Source organism: Aythya ferina (genome assembly GCF_964211825.1).
Source record: "Aythya ferina genome assembly, chromosome: 9".
Lineage (NCBI taxonomy): Eukaryota > Metazoa > Chordata > Aves > Anseriformes > Anatidae > Aythya > Aythya ferina.
The window spans coordinates 23612464-23639784 of NC_140305.1; the positions used below are offsets into that span (position 1 = coordinate 23612464).

The following is a 27321-nucleotide window of genomic DNA, read 5'->3' on the forward strand; positions in this document are numbered from 1 at the left end:
CTTCCCCTTCCCACAGCCAGCACAGCGTGCCCCCAAGCATGGGGCGCATCGCCTTCCTGCGGCGTCCCTGCTCCTTGATAGGACCGTAAGGTAAACCTAAATGTTGGAGAATTTGGCCAGTGGTGCGATAATTCTCTTTTTCTACATCGTTTAATGGTTTTATAAAACACTGCTGGTTTTGAAATGCAACGCAAAATTCTGCAATCCCTCGGTGCTGTAGGTATATCATTTTACATACAGGAACTTTCTCCACATAGTATAGTTAAAGGATTATATAGAAAATGCTAAGGAATATTTCACTGTGGACACTATCTTGGCAAAAAGATCTTTTTGCAAATGGCTCTCCCAGCACTGGCCTTCTCTGAGATTTTCAGCAATTAAGAAAAGTTTGGAAGCAGGTTAGGAAATAGTCATTGTTCCATTTAAGATAATGGTGAATTCAAGTGGATAATCCTGCAAGTACAACATAAAACCTTCTAAATGGGTTGGCCTTTTGGCTTGGACATCCTGTAGCAATCTACTTAATAGAGTTTAAAAATGCACAGAATAGAATTTTCTCCTCCTCCAGATCAACCTACTAATTTAGTTTTCCATTTGTTGTTTTATTTCCCATCTAGCAACAAATGTAGGATAAGAGCACATCCTGCTGCTGGTGTGGCCAGCTGAGAGTCCTGAGCGTTGCTTCTTGAGTTAATTGGAAGTGGTTTCCTCTTGACTATGGCTCTCTGTTGGCTGCATGTATGCAATATAGCTGTCATTCTATGGCATCTTTTTTTTTTTCCTCATTATGTGTTTGGTAATTCAGAGATAAATCTAAGGAGAGGCGTGGAAGCCTGTGAGCTCAGTGCTGCAGCACCCGTCCCGTGTGTGCAGAATGGAGCCCAGAGCCCGGCGCTGCCGCTCCTCTGCCCCCCGGGCAGCAAGTTGGCCGTGCCAGGTGCTTGTCCAGGCTCGCTGAGCAGGAGGTGCTGGTGTGAGTCACTGGGAGATCTGGGAAAAAGATAGTGTCCATCCAGCCTTTCTCAAAAACTAGGTGCTGGCAGGAGTAAATGGCATCTGTTAGATGATTCCTGCGGGCTGGGCCACCTCAGAAAGGTAGGCAGAACATGTAATTTCTGGGACCTGATCAGGCTTAGGAGAGAGAAATCTTTGGGAGCTTTTTGGACCTAACTTACTCAGTTTAACTTAGTTTTTTACTGGGTCTAAACTTCAGTCATTAAGCATAGAGCAGCCATGTCTAGTACCCATTGAAAGGGAAAGTTTTTTTTTTTTTTTGTCTTTCTTGAAGGTTAAATAGAAAATCAGTGATAGATCTATCCATGTTTGATCTGTATGTACAGAAGTATTAAGTTGGCTGGTAAAAGCAATTAACTCTCTGATACTCTGGAATTAAATTCAAGTGCAGGTAGAGTGCTCTTCTAATTTTTGTCTTCTGTGTTTCCTCTCACTGTTTAAATAAGCTCTCATTATCTTTTTTCAGACTATATCAATCATCTTGTTTTTCCACAAAGACATAATAATTTTTTTTCTTTTTTTTTTTCCCAGAAGTTAAACTAATCTTGAGCAGCATTCACATTGGCAATATATACTTATCCCAAAAGCACTTATTAGGACTGTTACACAGACTGCAATGTAACAAGAAAATTTTCACACCTGGAATGTGTATTTTACCATCTGGGCACCCAATCTGGTGGGTGGTCCCATTCGCCAGTATCTGACTGGCAATACCCTCGATAATAGTTTATCCTCTTCTTAGTTCTAATCAAAGTAGATCAGAAAAAGTGATTTTTCCAGTGCTGGCTAGGAAGTTGTTGGGCTGATATTTTTGCTTCTGATCACTACTTTCTTTACGACTGCAGAAACTGTGCTGGCCTATGTGGGGAGATACACGGATGGTGGAAGCGAGCAACCAGGAAGGGAAAGGAACAGTTTAAGCATTTCTTTCTGCTGATAAAGACCTTAATGTGTGCGTGACTTCCAGAGTGTGCAGCCCAGCATGTCAGCTCCGTGCTTAGCTTTCTGGGCAGGCTCCTCTGCGTGTCCCACAGGGGCAAGTTGCGTAGACTCTTGCAATCAAATTTTCTTTTGTCAGCTCAAAGGGAGGAAGAAGGCATCGGAAGCCACTTCTGCATGCACTGTATTTTGGGTTAATCTTATGTGTCCAACATCCCCGAGTTAATGTTGGAACTACTTCTTAGCTTCCCTTTCCCTCTTCCAAGACCCACTGTGGTGCTTGTTTGAAAGCTTGTTTATTGCTCACTGATTACTCTGAAGTGATTGTTTTCTGCTCCCAAATGCTACATCTCATCTTCCTGTTTTTCAAACATAAAATAATGAAAGGAGGGAAGACCTCAAAATCAAACGTGTTGCTCTGTGTTGGCAGCTCCTTCTCATTGTGTCAGGAGCTGCTCACACTCGGTCTTGAATAAGGTCAGGCTCTTCTGTAGTATCTGCTCAGTTTGCAGCTTTGCAGGAAAACGTGCAGGTATTTGACAAATACTCTGCTCTTAAGTAATGGCTGGAGCCATCCTGCTTGATTGAGGTGGCTGCATTTATGTGCCTGTGCGGCTGTAGAAAGGTTTGAGAAATGAATGTGTATTTGCATACAGGCACCTGTGTGTGGAGGACCAAAGACTGCCTGTTCCAGGAGGGGGGGGGCTTGAAATGACACAGCAAAGCTCTTGCAACAGCTTCTTCGTGAATTTTTCAAATCACGTTGTGGTTCTGTGTCCCCTGCACCTGCAAGAAACTTGGGTAGATGTGTCCTTCTTTCTTCAAGACGATACCAAATCGGACTTCTTTCCCGTTATGTGAAGGAACTTAGGTCATGGCTCCTGGGTAGTCAGCCCCAAATCTTGTTTGTTTTTTGTTTTCCCCCAGATCTTCCTGTCTGGGCCTTGTTGTGCTGCACATGCTAGTTGCCAACTGCCCCTTTGTTCAAGTGAGCAGAAGGAATAAATTTACACCTCATCCTTGTGTAGTTCAAGAAATCTCACGTTGACATCTGGGATACCCCAAGCCTGTGGGAGCAAGACAGGGGGATTGAATGTGTATTTATGCATTTTGATGTCACATGGGCAGAGCTATAGACTGTGGAGTGAACTCCTGGCGAAATTATTATGAAAAATCAGCGTCCTGAGCAGCAGAGGTTTGGACTGAGACTTAATTTGGTGGTGAGTGGACATAACAGACGGGAGCAGAGCTGGCAGGAGACCAGGTGTGTGCAGAATGTCATCTCCAGAGTGCATTTGTACGTGGAGATGAGTGCTGGTGTGATGCAGCCTTTTCTCTGTCCCTTTTCTTTGGCATGCCTTTAGCTGGGTGTTGCCTAGCAGAGCATGTTTAATGCCCTATTAGATCTTATGCCTTGTCAGCACAGGATTAGCAATTTGAGTTTTGCAATGGCCTGGTGAGTGAGCATTGTGTAGTTGCTGTTCCTGAAAGGCCACGTCTCAGAAAGACATTAGGGTGTTTATGGAGGTTTTAATAAAATATTTATTAAGGAATGCATGTCAAGGGACAGCTTATTTTATAATGAAGATGATATTTGATCCGGGTCCCATCTACAAGATGTTTTCGTGTACTTTTCAGGAATCTTTTAAAAGCACAGACAATGTGCGTTCCTTCTTACTCATCTTGATTTTTGCATCTCAGAAGAAGTAAGGGGGAGGCAAGTGTAACAAATTGGTTTGTTACTCAAGGTATAGAGGTGAGTAGAAATTTTTGCTCAGTTTTGCCAGCACTGATGGTTCTTCCTATGTTGTTATCTTTATGTGGAGTTTGCCACTATTCAGAAGGCATGAATGTGTCAGAATAAACGGCTCTGTCTCACCAGTATGCTGAATAAAATAAGATGTTTTTCCTCTGGGCAAAGCAAATTGAAAAGCTAGGTTTTCACAACCTACTCTTCTTCCTCTTTCAGGTGAAGCAGGCAGTGCTCTGCTTCCTGTTTTCCTTTCCTCTTTTCTCTGAACTGATTGAAGAACATTTTAGCAAGACGTTCGTGTTTCAAAACAACGTACTCTCAGGTCTCAGCCAGAGAACATCTAATCTCTTCCTCCATAGGCTTATGGTACGCGATGTGGTTGAGAGGGTGTTTGGTTTTACTTTTAACTTAGCTACAAATAACACCTTGTGATTCATCCTGTAACAGATCTCCTCTAAGATTAAGTTCACAGGCTGGAACTGAACTGTGTTGAAGTCCAGCTGTGAATCTACTTTCTTCCGGGCATTAGTTGTAGTAGGGCATTTATTTTTTTCAAAAGAAAACCTTTTTCTAGGACTTACTCTGTGGCATTTACATCCTTCACTGGATCCTCGCTACAGAGTACTTTCAAGGATCATGAGCTTAGCCTTTCTTGTGTTTGGTTTCTGCTCTATATTATGAGGATTAACGATGCTCACCACCTGTACAGAATATTTTGATCTGTATCCAAAGCACGATTGGTGTCCACTGAGTAGTTATCTCTCTCGTTACTTGAACTTGCACTGAAACCATTTGCACAGTGCAATTGCTAACTCTAACTTCTCTCAGATGTCTTTTATCATAAAACAATTATTTTTATGAGTGATCCTTATTTTCATATAAAAAACTACACATGGCAAAACGAATGCCTTCTGTGTCAGCCAGTGAGTAATGGACTCTTTGTGGGCACGATCAGGAAATGTGCCTTTTGTTTCCCTGCACCTGTTGCTGTACTACAAATAAAATCATCCAATGTTTTATTAAATAAAATGAGAAGCCCTAATGAAATTGTACCAGCCATTACCAGGAAGTCTATTGAAAACATTCAGCAGCTGCTCACTGTGAGTTCGTTTACACTGATAGAGTTGTTTTGTCTTTCTCCATACGTGCTAAGTGGGAAAGCAACAGCGCAGCCTTAGCAAACAGCAGAGCCGTGGCCCATTTCGTAGCTCTAACTCCTTTTAAAGTGCTTGCTCAGAATCTGTAATAAGTTGTGATCAACCGTTAAGAGTGTGTGACTTGTGAAAGTTTGTTAGCAAGCATCCTGTCTCTTACAGCTAAGTGTCTTCCAAACTACAGCACAGTGGTAAAGCAGGCAAGGATCTCCTGTGCTATCTCATTTTATAGAGTGGGATTGTTTCAGAGAGGCTGAGAATCAAGTGAGTCAACCCTGGGAAATCCTCTGGAGTGAGCTGGGGGTTGCCCTTGTTTAACACAGCCGTATGCCACTGGTCTTTCTCTAGGCCTGTAACAGAACTGACATCTTTCTCTCCTGTATTTATAAGCTGATGTGTGTCACGTAGCTGTGCTGGCAAGTAGGTGGGGACCCTTGCACAGAACAGATTACTTCCTAGTAAGAGTTGCCTGATTTAAAAGAAAAGCTAACCCCATTGATAATCTGTATGCTAAATGCTGAAGTGTATTTTATATTAAAACTCCTCAAAAGTTGCATCACAACCACAGCTGCTTTGTGTACAGGAAAAGGGTTGCTGAAGACTTCCTGCTAAAAATAGTGTAATAAAAAATTGTGTTCAAACTTGCGTGATACAAACCTTTCTAGGTTTGCTTTCAGAAATACCTCAGATGCAAAGCAGTTGAATGAAATGTCAGCCAAGCAGCACGTGGTGCAGCCCTCCCTTCCCACAGTGGCTCAGAAGGCAGCAGCTGCCTGTGAGCGGCGTGAGGCCCTGCGGTGCCCGAGCATCTCCTGCTGCAGCACCCCCTCTGTACTGAGGAGTTTCCTTCCCTTTTGGTGGGAGCAGAAACAGTATCACAGAGCCTGTCTCCTGTTCTGTTTGTAACATTACAGATTTGTGTATCTCCTCTGAATTTATCCCAGTGCAACCTGTGAAGAATTTAGACTCAAGTGTAAGGAAGTGAAGCAGATACAGTCATCCAGAGCTCAAGCCACAGCGATGAGCTCCTTCAGCAGGGCAGGCCCCAAAAAGCCCAGGTGCCTGGTGACAAAAGGGAGGACTCAGTGCAAATTCGGGTTGATTGAAAGCCCCGTGTTTAGCCCCAGCTGATGGCAGTGACAGTCAGGTCCACCTGGTGGTGGAGGAGCTGCTCTGTCCTCACTGTGGTGGCTCCATGGAAGAAAATGGTGTGTGCTGACACTTCACTCACCCACAGTGGTCTTTTGTTTTGCCCATGTGGTATTTAGGTTTATTTTATCTTGGAAATTAGGTTTGTGGCTGGAGTAGATGCATTGTGGTGCCGGGACAGCAAAGGGGAAGCAGCTTAGCTGCAGGAGGGGAGAAAAGGGCAGGGCACAGCTGCCTGGGGATGAGCAGGAATTACTTTAAACTGAGCTCACCTGAACTCAATCTGCCAACAGATCCAACAGGGGGCCTGACGGGGACATCCAGCTCCTGCCAGTAATGGAGCTGCATCTCGAAGGTGTTTCTCTGTTGCCCAGTGCTGTTGATGCCAACTGTGAGGTTTGAATGTTACTTTGCTGTCATTGTGACCGTATCAGAGAAGAATTATATCCTCGGAGCAGCTGGAAAGCGGCCTTGCAGGGCTCATACAGCTTAGTGCCACAGCGTATTATGGGCTGAGAGAAGTGCAGGTGGCTGCAGGAAGAAAGATGAGGGGCTAAGCCAGGCAACTCTATTTTCAGCATTTCCAGGTTTAGTGTTTACATATTCAACATCTAATGTTTACATAAGTCAGACGCTTGTCAGCCTTTCTCCTGATATAACAAAAAGAAGACAAGTCTTGGTTAAAATGTAATTAATTAATTAATTGAGGAACTGGGGCATTCTGCATTTTTTCTTTCTGTTTTTCCTTGTGCTGTATGCAGCTCTATGAAAGCACAGGATTGATTTCAAACAGAAATTGAAACAGGTCTAAATGAGCAGCATATAGAGATTCTATAAAATATGTATTTAATAATTAAAAAAAAATCAGCTCTGCAGATATGCAGCAGATGAAAGTAATGGCTCCCTTGAGCATCTGCTCCAAAGGGACTTTGATATTAGGAACTCACCAGATAGAAGCATCCCAACCAGGGCTGCCACATTTCTACAGATGATAAAAATGCAATTTTATCGAAGAAGATTTTTTTTTAATTATTTCTTAATTGGTAGAGAAAGATCTGTCTACAAGAATACTGTAACATTGAAGGGAGGTGAGGTTATTTTATCTGTACCAGAGCACAGCATACCTGGGTGGAGCATCTCCACTAAATACTGATTTGCATTAATACTGATTAGTGTTTTCCCAGTGATTATTTAATTTCCCCCAAAAGTTAGGAGTAATCACATCTTCTTGCAAAGAAAAATAACTAGAAAATTACATAGGGTATATGAAATACTAGGAGGAAAGTCAGTAAGACCACTATAAAATTTTATTGCAGGAAGGACATCATCTTGAAAGTCCTTGTAGCGTTCTTTTAACTGTCTATAATATTTAAAAGCTGTTTAAATAGCACTCCACTAATTTATATATGTGTTTATACTTGTTCCCACTAAAGTTACCCTGCACTCTGGAAGTTAAGTCAACACCGGTAAGAAGAAAGTTACTTCGAAATACCTGATGTAAAAGTGGCCTGATAAATAACCAAACGTTGGGTAAGTACCTTTGGGATTTTCTGTCTTTGAAGTGTTTGTCAGGTACTGCAAGTCTGCTCACAGTTCTGTTACTAGCATATTGTAATTACTTCTCTCATTATCTCATGCTAAAATAATTCTGAAATATTTGAGGAATATTTGTGGCGAATACTAGGTTACAGTAACGGGTCTTGAAGTCTTTTACTTAACTGCTGGACACCACCAGCAGCCAGGTCTCTTCACACCACTTCTTCAGATAATTCAGAGTTGTTCATAGCAGATCCAAGTGAAAGAGGTAAAGGCTAATTCAATTTCTACACCTGTGTGAGCTTGGAGCTCTGTTAGGGAGTCAATATAATTTTTTCACACTTCATTTTGAAACCTAGATGTTTGTCCCTAGGCCCATGTAGCAGGTGGCAGCATTGCTCATCATTTGGTCCCTTCAACTTTTTCTCACCCATTAAATACAGATATCCTCGCTTTTTAGAGGAAACATACACTTAAATCTACAGAACTAAGTTCTCCAAAAACTGCCAGTAGGTCAGCTGCTGACTTGGAACCACTGCTGGACATGCTGCCCCTCTATGTATTGTACAGGGTTCAAGGCGCAGTAGTGCTCTCTAAAGCGCTAGTTTGCAGTCAGCTTCTAAAAGACACGTATGTGAGAGATCAGGCACCCTTACTTGAGCTCCTATGGACATCAGCAAGAATCTAACCTGATGAACTGCAAGGATGGCTTCAGTACAGGAGATTTTGCAACTCTCCGTCAGCGTGGTTAAAAGCAAGAGTTCCCGAGCAGGCTGTGAAGGTCAGGTGCGCTGTGAATTAGAGGCAGCTAGCTGAAGATGCCTCTACAGAAAGAAACGCAGTTCTGTTATCAATGTTAGACAGGGATATGTGAAACACAAGAACATTGAAAACTAGCATCTGTATGAGCTAAGTGCAAAATAGCTGCGCTTAAGCGAGTGAAAAGCTTTGTTATTTTAATCAGCTGTAACATACGGGGATCCAGGAGCTTGTCTTTTTGGGTAGTGGATCCTTTGATTTTTTGCTAAATGAATAAAAAAGTGGTCCAATTTATGTTTTCTTATGGAGCAAATATTCAGAACATTTAAGAGACAAATGACACCATACCCATGAGTTGTGTACCAGTGCACCTGTTATGATTGATATATTTGCACCATCTGAAAAACGTGTGTGCTGGAAGGAAGGGGAAGCAATTTAGGATAGAAAAAAAAGTTCTCTGAGTCAGTTATTAAAATTTCTTGCTTACCCTTCTCTGAATGGGTTCAGGAAACAATGAAATCTATAGTTACTGCTCTAGTGAGCTAGAGGAATGATGCCGAGCTTTACCTTCTTAAATGCTTAGTCAATCAAACCATACAGCAAATCCTCCAAACATCCAGTAAGTAAGGGATGCATAAGAGAAACTGCACAAACTACTTCAAGGTATTTATAAACAAATTATTTATGGTCACTTCATATTAGCTCTGAGTTACCCATATTTCTGAACAGATGAATACTCTCCGGCCTCTTCCATTTAAAAAGTATTCCAGTTCCAGAAAATAGAAAGTTTTAACATTAAGGCATACATACAGCTATGTTGTTTGCTTTCATTTAATAAGGATCAATTTACTCATACTCAAATACATGGAATGTTGGCACAAAACTAAAGCTCTTGTGGAACAGCTACTGATCATACACAAATATTCTGTGAGGTCCTCTTGACTTGCATTTCTCTGATAGATACACCACAAAATGGCTTTAATAATACAAACTGAATGCTGGATCAAATCTCTAAATAATAAGTAGCAGATAAAGTAAATGGTTTGCTTTATTTGTAAATTATGTACAGAATACATTTTTTAATTATTATGATGGAACAGGAGAAAGAAAACAGCCGTCATTTCCAAACCGTGCTGCTTCCTTCACCTGCTAGAGATGACATCTTTCTCTGAACCAGATGTACAAAACCAGTTTGGATTTCCTAAGTTGCTGGCACATAGTCTGGAGAAACAGAGAACACTGCAGCCAAATTCAGCACTACCAGCTTTCATATTTTCAGCAAAATACTTCTGCTAAAACTAGTTTTCTTAGGAAAGTTTTCACAATCTTTTGAAAATAAAATCAGGAAAAATATCAAGAAAGTTGTGGGCTACAAAGGGCTTTACCTAACTAGCTATCAAATGAGTATAACTAGGAATAATCTGAGATTTGGTCATTCAACTTTTACCTGTTTTACAAAAGCACGTTTGAGAAGTGAAATTAATTGACCAGTTATGCAAGTACCAGAAAGCTATGTTTTCAATGTTTGAGGACGATCTGGGCAATCTATTAATCAATAGAAAACTTGTCAGATTGATAAAACTTCTGTAAATGTATATTAATGATTAACATAGTACCAAGTAATCAAGTTAATGGTTAAAAAAAAATGAAGGAACTAGATATAAAACTGTTTGGTAACATGTATATTCAGCAAACAAAGGTGCTACTGTATGGTCTATGTTTTGGTGATCAGCCAACAAAGAAAATCCAACCATTTGCACATACTTAGTCCCAAAACCACAGTGAGTTATGATTTTTCATGTGAAGGCCTACTTTCGGTTTCTTCCTCCTCCTCTTCCTCTTCGCAATCCCCTTCATCTGTTTGCTGTTCAAGTTCCTCTTTTGTGATCATTTCAAAGTCGTTTCCATTTCCACTACTGTGCTGGGACCTGTCGTCTTCACGCCTGTCACTGTCAGTGTCTGAATGCCGCTCGCCTCCTGAGCCTTCCGTTCCCGAGTTCCTCGTTGCTTCTGTTTTCCCGTCTTCGTCTTCTTTCTTCTCACTGTCTGATTTCTCCTCACTGTCGTATTTTTGCTGCTTTTTGGATTCTGATTTTTCCTCTTTCTTTGAGTCTGCTTTTGGTCCTTTGTATTCGTGTGTGTACAGGGGCCTGAAGGAGTCAATGAATCCCACGTCTGCTGTAAGGTTTGGCAGAAACCAGAAGTGATGCCTTCCTCCAGTGATGAGCCAGATAATAAGGAAAAGGATGCAGCGAGCTGTATTTAAAAAATGGGAAATTTTGTTATTATAAGCACTCACAATGTACAACTATGGTGTAAGAAGTATCCAGTGCTAACAGGCAGCCAAAGCCAGCAACAGTGGCAACCTTGAGGAAAATCCTCTCATTCTGCAGTAGCATTCTTGATTTATTATTCTTATTTTACTTACCAAGTCTTTTTCCTTGTCCCCAGTAACCATATATCCTGTCTATGATCTAGTTCTTAATGCTTTAAAATCCTGGTTACACCATTCTCACTACTGAATCTGTTCTTATTTTCTGGCATTATGTTTTGTTTTTTTTTTTTCGTTTTTTTTTTGGTTTCTTGTTTTGTTTGTTTTTAAACTGAGGCAGTAAACAAATCTCCACAACAGAGGAAGCACAAACAGGTGGAACAAGCCTGAGACTTTTCTTTCTGTGGCACAACCCTGACACCCAGTGGCCACTAAGGAAATAGATACCCAGGACCAGTCTGGCTACTGCTAACAAAATAATCAGAAGTAATTGAGGTTGTTCACCCATCTGAGCCAATGTTTAAATGTATGTTTAAATGTTTCTGCCCTTTTAGACTTCACCTGCTGATAAAATGAAGAAGGCCGACACTTACCAACAGCAAGAAGAAGAATACTGGCTACAAAACAGCCTGCACCTACACTGAGGTAATAAACACCAACACGCATCTCTGCTGGCCAGAGTGGAAACAGGGTTGCAGCTATAACAGCGATCACTAAATAGGAAGATAAGAACAAACATATGAGACGCGTGCTTAGTTGTTCCTCGTACATACACGAAGGTTCTAGGCTTACCATTTACTCAAGGTATTGGCTTAGCAAAGTATGAGTTACACGACAGCATTTTAGGCCTTGACTGAAATATTTTCTAGTTCCCCTGATGTTTTCATAGTGGTTACACAGACACCAGGGACCACACTGAGCAAGTCTACATTGTTATACTTGATCAAAGGAGAAAGGAGCACCCCTGGAAAGGCAATAAGCAAAAAGGTGAGCAGGGAGCTGCCAACAACCAGTCCAGCAGGAAGCAGGCACAGAGATCTGGGTGGAGCTCCTGGTGGCCCAAGGATTGATCAGAGAGCTGAATATGGCCCCAGGGGATGACAGTGGTTCCCTAGAAAGGTGGTTCTCACAGGGAGAGGAAGCTGCAAAGTATAGGTCAAGGGCATTGGACCAGCAGTGAAATTAGCTGTTAGCTCACTGATGTGAGTTAACAACAAGATTACATTCAATTAAAAAAAAAAAAAAAAAAACTGACTGTGCTTAAACCAAACAAACACAAGGGTCCAAAAGGTATTATTTATAGTTTAAATTAATAGCTTTAATATCTTTCCCATTTTTATATAACCCACCACAGCAGCCTATGAAGCAACTTGCTCATTTGTTTAAACTGAAATAAACAGCTTGCAAACTTGTATGAGTTCAGACATTTGCTGAACTATGCCTTCAGCTGTCTTTTGTGTGTGTTTTGTTTATTTGCATGCATCCTCCCTCCATCCTGAGATCAAAAACCATGTCATGTGATTGGTATCAAGTCATGCTGAAACTGAAGAGCAAAGCAGTTTGTCCAGGAAGATGAGACATTTCTGCAAGGAGAGATATCCTGTTGATATTCCCCCATTTGTGGTGGGCTTGCTACTGTCTACTCTTACTTACCCAGTACAAGTCCCATAGCAAATGTTTTAAAGTGAACAGGGTCATAGATCCACACATACACCTACAACAGAAATAGTGATTAATACTTGAAAAGCAAGTGCTCTGATAAATTACTTAATTTATTTCCTCACTCAAATGCTTAGTGCCTTGCTATATTGCTTTGCACTGAGCAAACAGCACTCTGGCTGTTAGCGTACAAATGTTAAAATAACATTTCTGCCATATCAGGGTAGAAGAGGAGGGCAAGGGGTTGTGTATCCTAAGAAGTGTTAAGGACTTGAAACAGGTTTGTGTCAGTGAAAGAGCTGCAGAAAGAGACAAACAGCCATGGGGCTGCACGCCTGCATGCTCCTACTGATTGCCTTAGGTATGTACCGATCGTAATCTGAGCTTGGTGGCAGGAGGCCTAAGGACACCGTGCTGCTGGAGCGGGACATGATGCAGAGTTTACCTTGCTGGGACAAAGTCTTTAGGCAGGGAGAGAATGAACTTCCCCGTTGTTTAAGAAAAACATGGGAAATATCAAATGAGATCTATCAACGAATTGCTTCATAAAAGAAGTTTTTTCCCAGATTAACTTACAGGTGACAAAATTCCAGGGAAAACATTCAAACTGTAAAACTGATGGGGAAACGACAGATTCAGAAATGTCACTGAATCAAGGTGTTTCTTGTCGTCTTTTGTTCTTCCTTTACGCATTAACACTGCTCAGCACGGAGCCAAGAAAAACTTATAAATATTTCTCAAGTCCACAACTGGAAACAAAAATTGCTTCTAGCTTTGAAGAGATTCTCTTAAGAGGAGAAACACAAGCAAAAAAACCAGCAGACTGACCATGGAACAAAGCATCAAGCTGAAACGCTCAATTCAGCTCAAGTCCCCTCTGATTACCTCAGATAAATGTATTGTACCCTCTGTACCACAGCACACTTACCTAAATGCCTACCATTGCAACACTGAGTACCAGATGTTTGCATGAGAGCTGTGGCTCCATCTGAATCAGATAGGTTCAGTTTTTAATGAAAAAACCTTCCCTGTGAAGGGCAGTTTTCTTAAACTAGTATTTTTTTTCCTTTCTCACAAAATTGAACAGTTTTTATAGTTATCAATAATTAAGATTCAAAGAAGCAGCTGACTACTAGCAGCCAGGAGCCCTCATAGCAGAAGAGTTGATAAAAACTACCAAGACGACGCCTTAGATGAGGCAGTAGTGCAGTTTTTCAGTGTGATGCAACAAGAAGTATTTAATGCTATTCTCACAGGGTATAAAAAGTAACTACATGCAGGCATTGCTCTGCTGCCATTCAACTCCTCGGCAAGCCCAAACTGAAGATCATGACTTGGCAATATAAATACTGAGTATTACACGCTATCCTAAGTGCAAAAGAATTAAAATTAAAAACAGCTCTAATGTAAATACCCAAGGAATGGCTCTAAATTAGCTCCTACTCAGGAAAGTTTATGGGAGTTGCAGCTCTTGAAAAGTGGGAGCTCATCACTAAAAAATAAAAATACAAAACGTTAGGATACCTGTAAAGACTATTATGCTGCTAATACAGCACTGCAGCCCCGCTTTGAATGCTGCATGCCATGCTGGGTACTCCATGTAAAAGACAATGGGGAGGATCAGAGGTAGGGGTGATTGTACACAAGGTGGGATGAAACAGATCAAGACAGCTTGTAAAAGATCTGACTGCGAAGATCAAAAAAGAGATACATAAAGGAAACACGTTTTCCACACATGTAATTTATTTAGAGTTCACTGCCACATGTTTTATAACCAAAGGGCTACTAGAATCCCAGGAGACATTACTGTACAGTGACACAAAGCATGCTGAGAACAGTTTATCTTTGCTAAAGTAAAGAGTTACTAATGTATCCCAAATCTTTAAAGCAGGAATATGGCTCTGTACCTTAACCGAACTGTTGAAGAATTAAATGATTTGACTTCCAGGAAAGAAAGGTGCAGAAAGTATTTAAGACCACACAAAATTTCAGTGGTAAAGCCAGGATAAGAATTCAGAATCACCCAGCTGCTCAGATCACAAAGTCAGGCAGCCTCTGGATGCCAGATACTTTTGACTTCCACTCCTGGGATTGCACTTCATGTTCTAAAAGGCTTGATATTTGTTTAGAAATCTCATGAGGCCATTTTCATGAGAAATAGCCTCATGAAGTCCATTCCCCTGTTCAAAGCAGGGTCAGCCGTGAGGCCTGACCAGGTCACTCAGGGCTTTACCCGATCCCATCTTGAAAGCCTCCGAGCATAGAGACTGCAGAACCTCCTGCACAGCCTGCTCCAACACCTGATTACACCACAAGGACAAAAATTTCACCTCGTGGCCAATAACATGTAAAGTACAGGGAATTAGGTTTTCTTTTAGATTTTTTTTAAGTTCCTGTTCTACATTTATCTGCCCCTAATCTCACTGCAGATATCTAAAACCTGGTGTTTCAAGATAACCCATCACATTGTCATTTTTCCCTTCCATGGGACAAGAACGTCTGCAGAGATGTAGTAAATTAAGCTATTATCTGGCAGTACACTGACACTAAATTTAGAAAGTATCCGTAAATCTTACCTCATTTCCATCCAAGAAAACTTGGTCTTCATGTGGCTCAAGTTTAAATTTCCTCTTAGTTTCCTTTTTTTTGGGCGTTCCTGGGGTCTCATCCTGGAGAGAAACACAAATTATACATAAAAGCATGTACAGGGTTTTAGTTTCTGGTATTTAATATATTGAGTCTGACAACTTTTTACAAATTAAAAAAACAACAAAATGTGATCTTAAGTGAAGACACTATTTACTGTATTTCTTATTGTTCTCATTCCTTAACAATTGGGTATCTAAAAATAAAGGCAAATTGTAAGGAAAGAGAAATTTTATTTATACATAGTACCTAAGGACTAGGCTGTAAATTTGGGATTAATGTGTTCAAATGCACAGCAAAGTTCCACTGACATTAACCACAAAGTCTGCACAGAGATCAAGCACAGAGTACGACGCTTTATAATCGCTAGCTCTTGTAGAATTAATGGGTATCTTGGTGCCACATTTACCACACAGGCATCCTTCCAGAATCAATTTCTGCCTTTTCATTCTCTACCTTCCTCAGTCCTTTTGGGACCTTGTGCTTCCCTCTTCCCCACCTCCTGTTTCACTCTCTTCACTTACTTCTTTGCTAGAAACTAAATTTACAGTTTTTGCCCTGTGTTAAGTTAGTACCCAATGGCTTACATTATCCACTAAAATATCAGTTCAATAATTAATGATTAGTTTAAAAATTAACATTGCATTTAATAATAACACTTCAGATGACAGTGAGTTGGAGGAATTCCTAACTTTCAACGTCTGCACTGTAAGGTATCTCAGGAGTTAGGTAACCTTACACTGCCTTCTCTGTTCTGACCGCCAGCAAGACTGTTTTGTTTCTCATTCCTTTATTAGCCATGCAGCTTTCTTTTGAGATCTAGACCTTTGTACATGTGGACTGCACCTTTGATTGCGTGCCATTACCTCACTCAGGAGTGTCCAGACTGCGGTAACTTTGAGCACTATCCTACTAACTCTCACTGGATTCATATCACTGTATACAGAAGACAAAATACGTCTCTTCATCAAGTCTGTCCAGCAGATTCCTAATGTTTTAATTTATGATTTCTGTTCAGCTACTAGAATAAATCGGGAATGAAAACGTGAAGAAAACATTTAAAACTTGTACAGTAATAACAGTAGGAACTGTAAAGAATGTAGATCAGACGTCTGTAAAAACTAGGCATTAAGGAGATTAATAACAGAGCTCCCATACACAAAGCTGGCCCACTATTACAGAGCTACTTGCAAGCACCAAGTATCACATTCCAGACATTCTTATCACCAAACATGGTAAACTGCTGCTTCATTTTACATACACAGCTGCAGCGCTTTGAGATGTTAGGGCACACACATACACATCCATCTATGCTAAGGTGCAGCTGCACAAAGCATCAGTGCCCGCTGCAGCAGAGCAGGAGGCGGCTTTCATTAACTCAGTCCGCACTACAAGGTGAGGAGATTGAACTGAAGTCTCCGTTTTGACCTGAATCAGAATCAGAACCCCACAATGTAAAAACGGGTATTTTAAAGACCAAAACAGGAAGAAACACTTTAGAAAAAACAACCATATTTTTAAGCCAATATGATCTTAACAATACCAGTTAATGTCTTCTCTGTTAACAGGTTTGTCTCTCCTCTTGCAGATTGCACTTACCTTCTTACACTCCTCTTTTTCCCCATCCTTCTTCTTTTCTTTCTCCTTCTTGTTTTTTTCATCTTTGCCACTTTCCTTTTTGCTCTTCTTCTCCTCTTCTTTCCCACTCTCAGCTTTTCCTTTTTCCTTTTCTTTCTTTGTATCCTTGTCAGGTTTCATTTTCATCACTTTTAACGCTCGATGAAAGAACTGTTTCTTCAAGAGTCTTACAAGGAAAAAGGTTAGATGATACAATTTAAGTGTGGCTGGAATTACCATGTTTACACACACTTACATCATTAGCTAACAGTCTAGACTACCTAATATAATCGTGAACAGCATAACTGACTGACAGAGGTCACCATCACAAATGACCCCATCTCACCTCTTGCTCTTTTTTGTTCATCTGTTCAGAACTGAGTAGAAAACGTAGTTTCCTGTGCCAGTGTTTGGCATAAACACAAGTGAATACACAAGATGTAGGATGGAGAAAGCCATCGAGTCAATTTAATGATCTTTCCCATTAATACGACCACCTGATATATATTTGCAAGTTCATGTCAACGTATTTCATCACCAAAATAAGGAAGTAGACAAACAGCTTATTAAGTTACTTGGTAAGAGGTGCACATTGAATAAAATTACCACTGGAACTGTGGCACACGTGCAAGCATTCCATTCACATTAGCTACAAACATGCCTTACAGCAAGTACACGTATGGCTGGCTGGGCCATAGGACGTAGTATTTGGCAGTCCTGATGCTGTGTAACAAGTAATGTCCTTGAAAGGCCCATACCCAAACTCAGAATAGGAAGAGCAGTACAGGATCCTGCTCTTCAGACCGAGGGGAAGCAGTGGGTTACGATTGCAAGGGCCAATTCACAGCAAAAAGCTGGCCCTACGCATCAGATCAATTTGTTTTGTACTTGGTTTCTTTCATCTCTTGCTGCAGATCAAACCCTTATGCTGGACTGCCTGTTAAATTAGGAACTCAGTGAAGAAAGAGAAGTCCTTCTACCGCTTAAACATACATGCACGCTGATTATCAAAGACAGCTGCTTCAGGTTGTTGTGGTTTAACCCAGCAGGCAGCTAACACAGCTGTTTGCTCAGCCAGCAGTGTTATTGCTGAGCAGAACGCCCCGTGGCATAGGACATCCCTTTGGTTGGGGCCCACTGTCCTTGTTCTCTCCCTTCCAGCTCCTGGTGCACCCCCAGCCTGCTCGCTGCAGGGCAGCCCGAGGAGCTGCAAAGTCCTTGGCTCTGTGTGAGCACTGCTCTGCAACAACTAAAACGCTGGCGTGTTATCAGTGTTATTCTCATCCTCGATCCAAAACACGGCACCATACCAGCTACTAGGAAGAAAATTAACTTTATCCCAACCGAAAGCAGGACACAGGTTAATTAAAACAAATAAGAAAACCAAACCAAGCCAAAAAAAACTTCCCTTAGACAAGTGTTCATGTAGTTTCTCTTTCGAGCAACAGAAGACCACTCGCTTGGGAGCACCTACTTTTCTTCTCAGCTGGGGGAGCCATCCCTGCCTCCAATGGAGCGTGAACAGAACACACTGGAAGCCCCCTGCAGTGGGCCCAAGCATGAAGCCACGTTATCAGAGCAGCCAACAGGCAGCTGGTGAAGCAGGACAGACCTTCACATGACAGTGAAATGCGGTGAATTGCTAATTCCCACCATTGGCCCTCTTTAGAGCTGCCAAACGCAGCGTTAGTGCTGTGGTTTCTTTAGATGGATATGTGAGTGCACCACGAGACCTTACACATTGGATTCACGCTATGAATGCGGACAGGAACTTATTAAATACAGAGCTATTCAATGCAACCGACCCAGGATGGTGACACAGAATCTGACAGTTGTTTCCTATTGGATAGGGCAGGTAAAACAATCACAATAGCCACACCAGGAGAGTTAAGGTACTTCTTTTTAATATGCATGAAAGCCTTAACAGCCTCTTCTGCTGAAGGGACTACTTTCCCCGCTGTATTAAGACATCTCTCCATCTCTCTCAAGTGGCCAAGGAAGCAGACAGTGCTAACGTTTAGAACACTGACAACAGTGCATGAGATGATGCTGGTGATAAAAGTCAGAGAACAGAGGGTCAAATGGATTTTTTTTTGCATGCTACGTTGTCACTCTCTACCCTGCTGGAGCTGAAGGACTCAACCAACTGTTGTCTCATCTGATGGTTTAATAACTGAGAGGCAAACATACAGACCTCAGTCCAAAGATCCTGGAAAGGAAGATATTTTTCTGCTTGCATTAAAATAAGTTCTTTTTCCTAATTTTTCTTGACTAAGTCAGCACAAAGTTCAAACGGCATCAGCCCTGTCTCAGCCCTAGAACTAGGGGCAGAATCTCACCTGACGGATGGCTATCTAAGAAGCTCAAAAAGGAAAAACAAAACAACAAAACTCCCTAAATATAGTCGTTACTTGTAAGTGGCTTTTGCAGAGCTTTCCAAGTATAAGATTCAGCCCCAAAAAAGGATAGAAGGGCCAGAATATGCCATTCATCTAAACAAAGCACTTTTGAGTCTGCTAAGCAACAGAGACGTGCCACATGAGAGGCATAAATTGAACCTCAAAGTTCAGCTTTTGCCATAATGGCAGTCCAGGTCCACAGGAAGGAGACAGTTGAGAGCTCTCATCCTGCTGACATAAAAGAGCTATAACATTTAGGAAAATTTGCTGCCCCAAACAGCATAACAAATGCAGAAGAGAATTTGGGAAACAAAGATGATGACACTACCTTGTTCCTATTTCTCATCTGACACCCTCAAACATAGTAATAAAAATAGTCTTTATTTTTACATACTAATGCTAATGTCTTAGAACGCATCAAGTCCTTTTATCAAAGAGGCCTAAGCAAAACTGTTTCTAAGTAACGAAGACGTCTTGACAACTGTACTCATTAATAAAAGCGATGATTTAGATTAGGTCATACCTGTTGCAGTATTCAACTACAGACTCCCGAGTAGTAAACAACGCTTCTTCTCCTTTCTTTGCCTTTGCCCACTTAGAATCCAGGAGGCAATCCACAGCTTTTGAGGCTAAAGGAAAAAATGGGAGGAAAAAAAAACAAAAACAATGTGTTAGAAAGAATGACATTTATTTCATCCTGGAGTCTACATTACTTGAACCACACCAGTCAGTCAGTCAGTTCCAGTGACATTTCACATCTTCTCAATTTTTAAGGTAAATGAGTAGCTGCTATTCTGAAGTACTTGACAACTACACACCTTTAAATCACAGAGTGAAACGTTTATTGTGTTTACTTCAGATAAGATTAATTTTACAGCTATCTAATGCTTATCTAAGTTTTCAAAACTGTACTGAAAGATCGGTACTTATTAGATAAAGCACAAAAAATAAAAACAAAATCCTCTTCCCACCACCCCCAGTACAGTGTTAGATAGTTTAGTTCCGTGGTTAAAAGTAACCCTACCGATAAAATAGTCAACTCGGTGGCCCATCATGTTGGTGGATTTTGTTGGACAGTTGAACCGTAAGTATTTAGCAACAGCCTTCTCCTCTTTGAACGGCTCACCGACCTCCTACAACAGAGAAAGTGCAAAATTAAGAGAGTTTTAAGCACATGGGAAAAACATTCACTTGGGCTCAGAATTCAGATATTGCAAAATCCTCATTATTTGGTGGCAATTTATAAATAACAAACAAAATGTAAAAGACGTGAACATAAGTCATTATTCTCAAGAGCTTTCTTTCTACAACATGCAAAAGATACATAATCCCAGAATCTAGTGTTAGATGATCCAAAAGTAACGACTACAAACTCATTCAGCAGCTCTGTAAAAAAGGCAAATTAAAGGAGGAAGTCAAAGGAAAGTACTGGACACTTGGCAAATGGAAAGCTGCTTACAAGGCTGGAGGAAAAGAGTTGCGAAGCTGAGAGCGAAGAAAAACAATACAGAGAGAAGAACTGGCATGTATGAAATGCCAGCAACACAGGCATATTGACAGAATACTGAGCAGCTGGAATTTCATGTCGAAGAGGGGTGAAAACCATGTTGAATAGAAGTTGAAAGATTTGTGTCGAAGTTTTCAGTATGACTGCACGACTACAACGTGACTTAGACTTACGAGTACCATCGAGGAGGTTCTCCCAGTCCAGGGACTAGGAACACCAGTATAAAGCGCAGCACGTTGAGGTACATGAGCTCCAGAACAAGCATTTTAGGAAAAAGGCACCTTTAGTCTACAAACATCAACACATGCCACACATTTCCCAACTTGCAGACCAGTAGCAGAATTCAAAGGACTTGTAAGACAGAAGGCAGAAGATAAACGCTTTCAGTTGTGTTGAATTACTGCCTAGTATTTGTAGGGAGGGAGGAAGACCTTTTGAACATTCCTGCTTCAGAAAATCATGAAACAAACGTTTGGGATATTACACCGATTCACACAAACTTCCTCAAACTCCTTTCTGTAAGAGCTCTTTCAGTCAGAAAGGCTCAGGTCTCCAGGTCCCCTCCCCACGGTGACCTGGGGATCATGCACACAGACACCCCAAGACTTTTTGCAGGCCAGCAGCACCTTTTCTGTACCTGTCCTTGTGCTGCCCACAGAAATACAGCACAGAAGCCACGAAGACTGTGGATTTATGGGGATATACAGAATGCAAAGATCCAGTGTAAAGACACGGCATTTTTAAAGGTCCATTCCTGCTTTGAAGCTGCACAACCACAATACTGCAAGAAGCAGAAACGCAAGGTCAAGCAGTCGTTACCCCTGAATAAAAACTTCAGACAGTGTGAGCTGTTAACTTTCAACAGCCTGCACTGCTAGCTTTCAAAATCAACTGGTTAATGAATGATCCTTCTAAAGGAGATTTTTGCTTTTCCTACCTTTTTAAAGAAAATCAATCAGGCGCAGGATATCCACCTTATCAAAAGCACCCAGTGGTTTGTTAGTTCTGAGCCTCCTGAGATTTTTTAAGCCTGAATTCTTTGTGTGTGTGCAGAAATATGCTCTCACTCTCGCCAGTTATGTTTACAAACACACGCCAGATGATCCTAGCAGACCTCACATGGATGAAAAACTTTCTCCGTGTTCAACCCTTCATTTTTCTCCTTTCCAATTTTATCAGTCTGTGTGTAACAGCAGATAACTACCCACGAACTGGCAGTGCACGCACACACATCATTTAGATACTGTGGTCTGAAGTCCCCTTATATGGTGCACTTGTACCAGCAACTATAAATCCCTGATTATCTTACTAATTTTGGTACCAAACCAGATTTGATTCAATAGCAACAAACTACACCACAATGCACTGAAGGGAAATGGATGAATGTACCACATGATTAGGGTACGGCACCCACACCAAGGTGCCATGGATACAAACGATGAGATGCAGCAGCTGCATTTCAGAACAATGCTTTTCTCACGTTTCCTACCAGCACTTCATACTCCTGATGACGATTCACAAGGCAAACGCTCTTCTTTACAGCACAGTCCATGAAACAGCCCGAGAAGTTACTCACTTCATTCCTCTGCCAGGATTTCATATTTTTTCCTTCCTTAAATGTTTACGATTCTGCTAAGCCATGTGATGTGCTATACAGGCAGCGACTGGCACCAGTTTTTTTGATTGCTCCTTACTATCTAGTGCTTTGTCCTTTTCTGTGGGGTTGCAGCAGAGTAACCCAAGCAAAAAAGCTTTCCTGTGAGAGAAATTGCCATAGTTTGACCAAGCTTGTTCTCAGAAAGTTTTCCCTGCAAATGAATCCCCATTTTTCATCCTATTTTCAGCACTTTACTTGCAGAGCCAGACTTCTGTTACAATATTAAAGCAGATGACAGACAGAATACTGAATTCCCTCATAAAGCGAAGTCAACAGAAGCACTGAAAATGTCAGTACCTAGAGTGCAAGTTTTTAAAGATGCAGTTTAGCAGATCTCAATGCTCAGCTGGAGAAATAGCCAAACAGGGGGCTTCTTAGGCCTCCTGTACATTTAGAAAAGGGTTACACAAATGAATCAAGGGGTAGCTTGGAATAAATTATGAAGCTTTAAAGCAGACAACACAGCCTTAAAAAGCATGCGATATTTAAAATTCACTTTTATAGGAAAGACAGAAGACCTGCACACTTCGGTTTTCAGAACATCATCCCTCACAGACGGTTTCTGAAGCCGAACAGTTTATACAATTTTCAGATAAGGAAAGCAAGACATTTGCGTACTTAATCAGGTGCAGCCGATCCTCCCAGCTGAGAGTTTACATCCAGAAGGAGTCTACATCATTCCATGCTCTCCTCCTCCTCATACCCTGCCTGCACACACAGCTGAATCCAAGTTATCTCGTCCCAGGATGGTCTGAGCATGTTGGAGTTGGGCTGAATCACCAGCCTATCTTCTCTCGGCCTTGCAGACTCTCAGGATGCCGTTTTCTCATTTTGCCAAACGAGCCTTCTCCAGGGGGCACTGCCAGTGGCACAGAGCTGGCTCCAGTGCTTCCTCTGCGCCATCAGAGGATCCCTTATCCCAAAGTCCCTTTCCACTCCCAGTATGGCACAAAAGGCACGAAGACTGGCGTGGGGTTCAGCTCTAGTATCACCCACTACAAACCATCACTTACTGCTGGAGCAGGGGTTAGGCAGCACGGACTTCATGGCAGTCCACCAGCTCCTGTAACCACTGCCACCTGCTTTTGAAGTCCACATTCAGCACACAGCCAGCACCACAAACGAAATGCACACAGGCTAGAAGGCGCTGACACTCACACCTTCAGCAAGTGTTGACATCCAAACCCACACAGACATTTGCCAGGATTTTCTAAATGCCTAAATGTTGTTACAGTGAAGTTGGGGTGAACTCTTCAGGGACAACCAGCATTTTAACCATCTAAGAATCTCTGAACACCTAACCCAGCCCCTGAAGAGTCCCCCTGCATCACCCTTTGCTAATCAGATAGAGGTGGTGGGGGCTAAGCCACCAACCTACATGGAGCACCTGTACCTAGCTGATGGGAACGCCCTCATGTCCCTGCTAAGGACTCAAACACATCAGCTTTCCAAAGGATGCTGAATATGTCAGGGCACACTCAAAAACATTCGCAGGCTCTTCAATCAGTGGTGCTTATACGGGGCACATGAAACCCCTAAACCCCCTCCTCAAGAGGATTCATACCCAAACCTTAGGCTGGATGTTCTGTGGCAGGGAGAGGCGTCATCCTCACCCACTCTGTTGAAACTTGGGGACTTTGCCTAAAAGAAACCAAGGTGCTGTAGAGCAGAGAAGGAACACGCAAGTTAGCACGATTTGATGCATCACTGGATGAGGCTGGGTCGGGGGAAAACAACCCATTAGGGGCTGATCCTTGCTCTTAGGACTCCGTCTGAATTTTCTTCAGTGCCTACCAAGGGTAAAGCTGCCCGGCTCCTGCCCGGATGACCACTACGTGGATTGCCCCAGGTCTCTCAAAAGGCACCATGGCAGAGGCAGGCAGAGGAACCAGTTCTTCTGCATTGCTGCGGCTGTCTGCTGGCCACAAGACGCTCACTCTTCCATACAGGAAAAGGTTAACCTGCTTTTGTCCTGTACATGTCCTAGGTAAGTAGAAGTATTTGTTTGTTTCTTCGTTCTTTGCAGCTATCACTAATTTTCTGGAGAAAAAACTGAGTTTACATATTCACAACAAAACACATTGGGTTCTAAAACTCATGCCCAAGGAGCAACGCATGGTATTTGGGAGATAAAACATGCCAGCTGCAGTCTTCTTCTAACCTGAGGCCAGTTGTTTTGACTTTCTCCCTTCTTATTGCCAAAAATCTAATTCAGATTTTCATACTACAGGGATTCTTTTGTTATTGACACGAGGAGCTACTATTTTAAATGCTTATTTTTCTGTTTTCCCCCCTCAATCTTTGTTTCTTCTTCCTTTACCACTTGATACTACTCCCTTCTGAAAAAGCTACTTCGCTGTTCTCCCTGGTTATCATCCTACTCGGCTTTCCTCGAATTTACCAGAAGATAACAAGAAAATTGGCCAGCTGCATTAACATTTCTGGTAATGGTACAGTACTGCATTGTCATTTCAGAAGACCCTTTCCGTACCCATTCCCAAAAAGCTGTACCACTTTGCAGCAATGCAGCTGTTGCACGTTTTCCTTCCAGCAGAGCCCAAATCAAGGCATGGAAGAATGACCAGCAGGAACAGTTAATACCAATTAGTCCATGTCCTTCATCAGGAGAATCTCAAAGCTTGCATCCAGGGATTCAAGAAGGGGAAAAAAAAAAAAAAAGACAACAACGAAAGCACGTTCTCCTGTTACCCCCAAACCTCAGTTTGCAGTCGAGGCATTTGCCAAATCACTGCCTCAGAAGAGTTTTCTCTATTTATAAAAGTGATATTTATACGCATTAGCATTTTGAGAGTGGAGGGCACAGCACTAGGATGCTATGCGAGTGCTATTAATCGCAACGCAAACACAACTTCACATCTGCAGAATAAAACCATGCACAATGGAATCTGGCCAAAGTAATTAAAACTTAATGCCGACTTAATAGTCCGAGTGCAGACCTGCCAAAGTGCCACGTGTTACCCAACCGAACGCTCGTCAAAGCGACCAGCTCAAGATTTGGTGTTTAAGTGAGTGTTTCGGGACAGACTGTTTTTCCCAAGAGATGAAATAGCCTTCCTCGGGTTGCTGGAGCAATAGGCATCCAAAGACATCCCCCAGATGTCTTTGACACCCAGAGAGGTGTCTGTCTCAAGAAGAAATATTAAACTAGCCATCAGACAACATATGTTCTTTTCTTTTACTAAGTCCTTCATATACATCGAGCATCCCTGACTTCAGAAGTTTGAATCACGTGGGAGCCCACTGGCTCGAGCAATCTGCTTCCCACAGAACAGGCTCTTTGCACTGCTGCGTGCCTCCATGTTAATTACAGTTAAATTACCGTCAGGAATGACACCGACAACTTAACCTACAAAACGTCTTCACTCCGGCTTTTGAAGTTAGGATTTCTGTAACTTCCCTCACTTTCACCTTGTTGCCAGAGGAAGAGTCGAAGCTCAGCGGTCCAGATTGGGCAACGTATTTCGTTATGAAAATGCATCCTGAACAATAAATCCTTCCTGGTATCGCTTCCGATGGAAAAGCAGGCTTGAGAGAATTTTGAGCTGTTTTATTGCCCCTTTTTGCATGCCTCATCTCACATTTAGCGTGTTGACCAAAGTACCACGATTCACATCTTGATGGTAGATATAAAATTATTCCGAAGCCTGTTTTTGTACACGCAATGTTTGTGATTGAAGTCTGCTCCATCAGCTTTTTCCACAGCTAAATATTCTGTCTCCTGCTACAGTCTTACTCTTGACAAGAAATTAGCAATGGGGCACTCAGATGTCAGACCCACTCACAGCATGGTAAATAGCCTCTTTAGTAGGGGGTACACACTGCCCTGAAGTAAGTACTGACTTCTAAAGCACTTCAGACACCTACAAACACACACCCCACTCTTCCTTTCAAAAGCAACTTGCAGCATTATCCTGAAACATGATAAACATACTGTAACTACGCCAAGAAAGTTCAAAAAGCTTAAAAAAAAAAAAAGGCAAACCAGAAAAATACATCTTGCTTTATTCACTCTGACCAATTAGGATCACCCTCTGGGCATTCAACAATGTTCTTTGTTCTGTGTCCTGTCTTCCCATTGTCACTGGGACTACGAGGAGGCAAATAGGGACGTAGCTGTACAGCTGTGCCACAAATTTAGGCCAGAATCACAAACCTTCAGCATTCACACCTAGACACGGATGCAATCGGTAACAACCCAGGAAATCCTCCTATTGCTAGCAGGCTGGAAGTAAACATGTGCTTAAGTGCTTGCAAAACCAGAGCCCTGGGTATTATACAAAACATTAAATTACTTTCAATTTGGTTTTGATGGATGCTTGATTGGGCTGCTGTCATCCCTCCTCGGTAAGGGACAGGCTGGGACAATTCTGGAGAGTGAATAACCCCGTAATGCCCACCGCCTGTGATTGATAACTTATTTAACAAGATTCTGGTTAATTACTCTTTGCGTTTTTTCCCCCCTTCACGGTAATTTGAATTAGAGGGGAACAGGCACCACTGCGAGCACTGACACATCCCCATCTCCTCAGGGGAGGGGAGGGAAAGGAGCAGAAAGAAGGGGGCAGCGAAGCAGAAGGACAAAGTCTGAGGCGTCCATCTGTTGAGCAGCTCTGCGACTCCCCTCACAAGCGTCACCTCCACTCCGAGCACGGCCATAAAACCTGACCACTCCTCAGCACTAGGGCTAATGATAAACACACGCCAGGTCCCAGCTCCTGATGCTGCAGCTATGCACGGAGTCGCATCAGGACCCCCACAGCACTCACAAACCCCAATTTTTGGCAGGAACGGCTCGAGGGGGACACCCGGCCCTCCCCCCCGCCTCCACCCGCTTCTCTCCGGCCCTACCGAGCCCCCTCAGGGCGGCCCCGCGGCGCTTTGCTAGAAAATTCCCAGCCCCAAACCCCCCTCACGTCCCGGCGCGGGGCTCCACCGCCTCCCTTCCCCTTCCCCTTCCCCTTCCCCCCCCAACCTCCCCTTCTCCCTCCCGAGCTCCGTGAGGGGGCCGCGGGGAAGGCCTCGGGCTCGGGGCCCGGGGCTCGGCCAGCTCTTTCCACCGAGGGCTCCCTGAGGGGAGCGGCGGAGGCCGTGAGGCCGGCGGGGCTCGGTACCTGGGTCCGCTTCCTGTGGCGCCGCCGCTCCGCCATGTTGTCCCCGTCCGCTCCGGCGGTGACGTGGGGCGGGCGGCGGAGCGGGGCGCGAGGAGGCGGGGGGGGGGGAAGGAGGCTGCGGCCTCGCG

General features: G+C 42.6%; 1 protein-coding gene and 1 long non-coding RNA gene across 3 annotated transcripts; one reads left to right on the forward strand and one right to left on the reverse strand.

Annotated features, from left to right (window-relative positions):
* On the forward strand, window positions 1–11986 carry LOC311441739. Of its 2 annotated transcripts, none has more exons than XR_014696187.1 (4): window positions 1–90; window positions 2881–6596; window positions 7443–7539; window positions 11131–11986. It is a non-coding gene; the product is annotated as an uncharacterized lncRNA (long non-coding RNA). The 2 variants fall into 2 exon arrangements; XR_014696188.1 differs by lacking the exon at window positions 1–90 and adding an exon at window positions 1595–2485.
* SEC62 (SEC62 homolog, preprotein translocation factor) lies at window positions 8969–27321 on the reverse strand. Its single transcript, XM_084530215.1, has 8 exons — window positions 27194–27321; window positions 19922–20030; window positions 19421–19526; window positions 16481–16685; window positions 14812–14904; window positions 12230–12290; window positions 11170–11289; window positions 8969–10560 (listed from the first exon to the last, which is right to left on the reverse strand). Exons 1-8 carry the CDS (start codon window positions 27227–27229, stop codon window positions 10091–10093), a joined length of 1200 nt encoding a protein of 399 aa, XP_084386341.1. The 5' UTR covers window positions 27230–27321; the 3' UTR covers window positions 8969–10090.

Coding starts and splice junctions, on each gene's coding strand:
- SEC62 (XM_084530215.1), bottom strand. CDS start 27,229: ATGGCGGAGCGGCGGCGCCACAGGAAGCGGACCCAG. Junction 20,031..27,193: donor GCCACAGGAAGCGGACCCAG/GTACCGAGCCCC, acceptor TCTCTGTTGTAG/GAGGTCGGTGAGCCGTTCAA. Junction 16,686..19,420: donor GTAGTTGAATACTGCAACAG/GTATGACCTAAT, acceptor TTTCCTTGTAAG/ACTCTTGAAGAAACAGTTCT.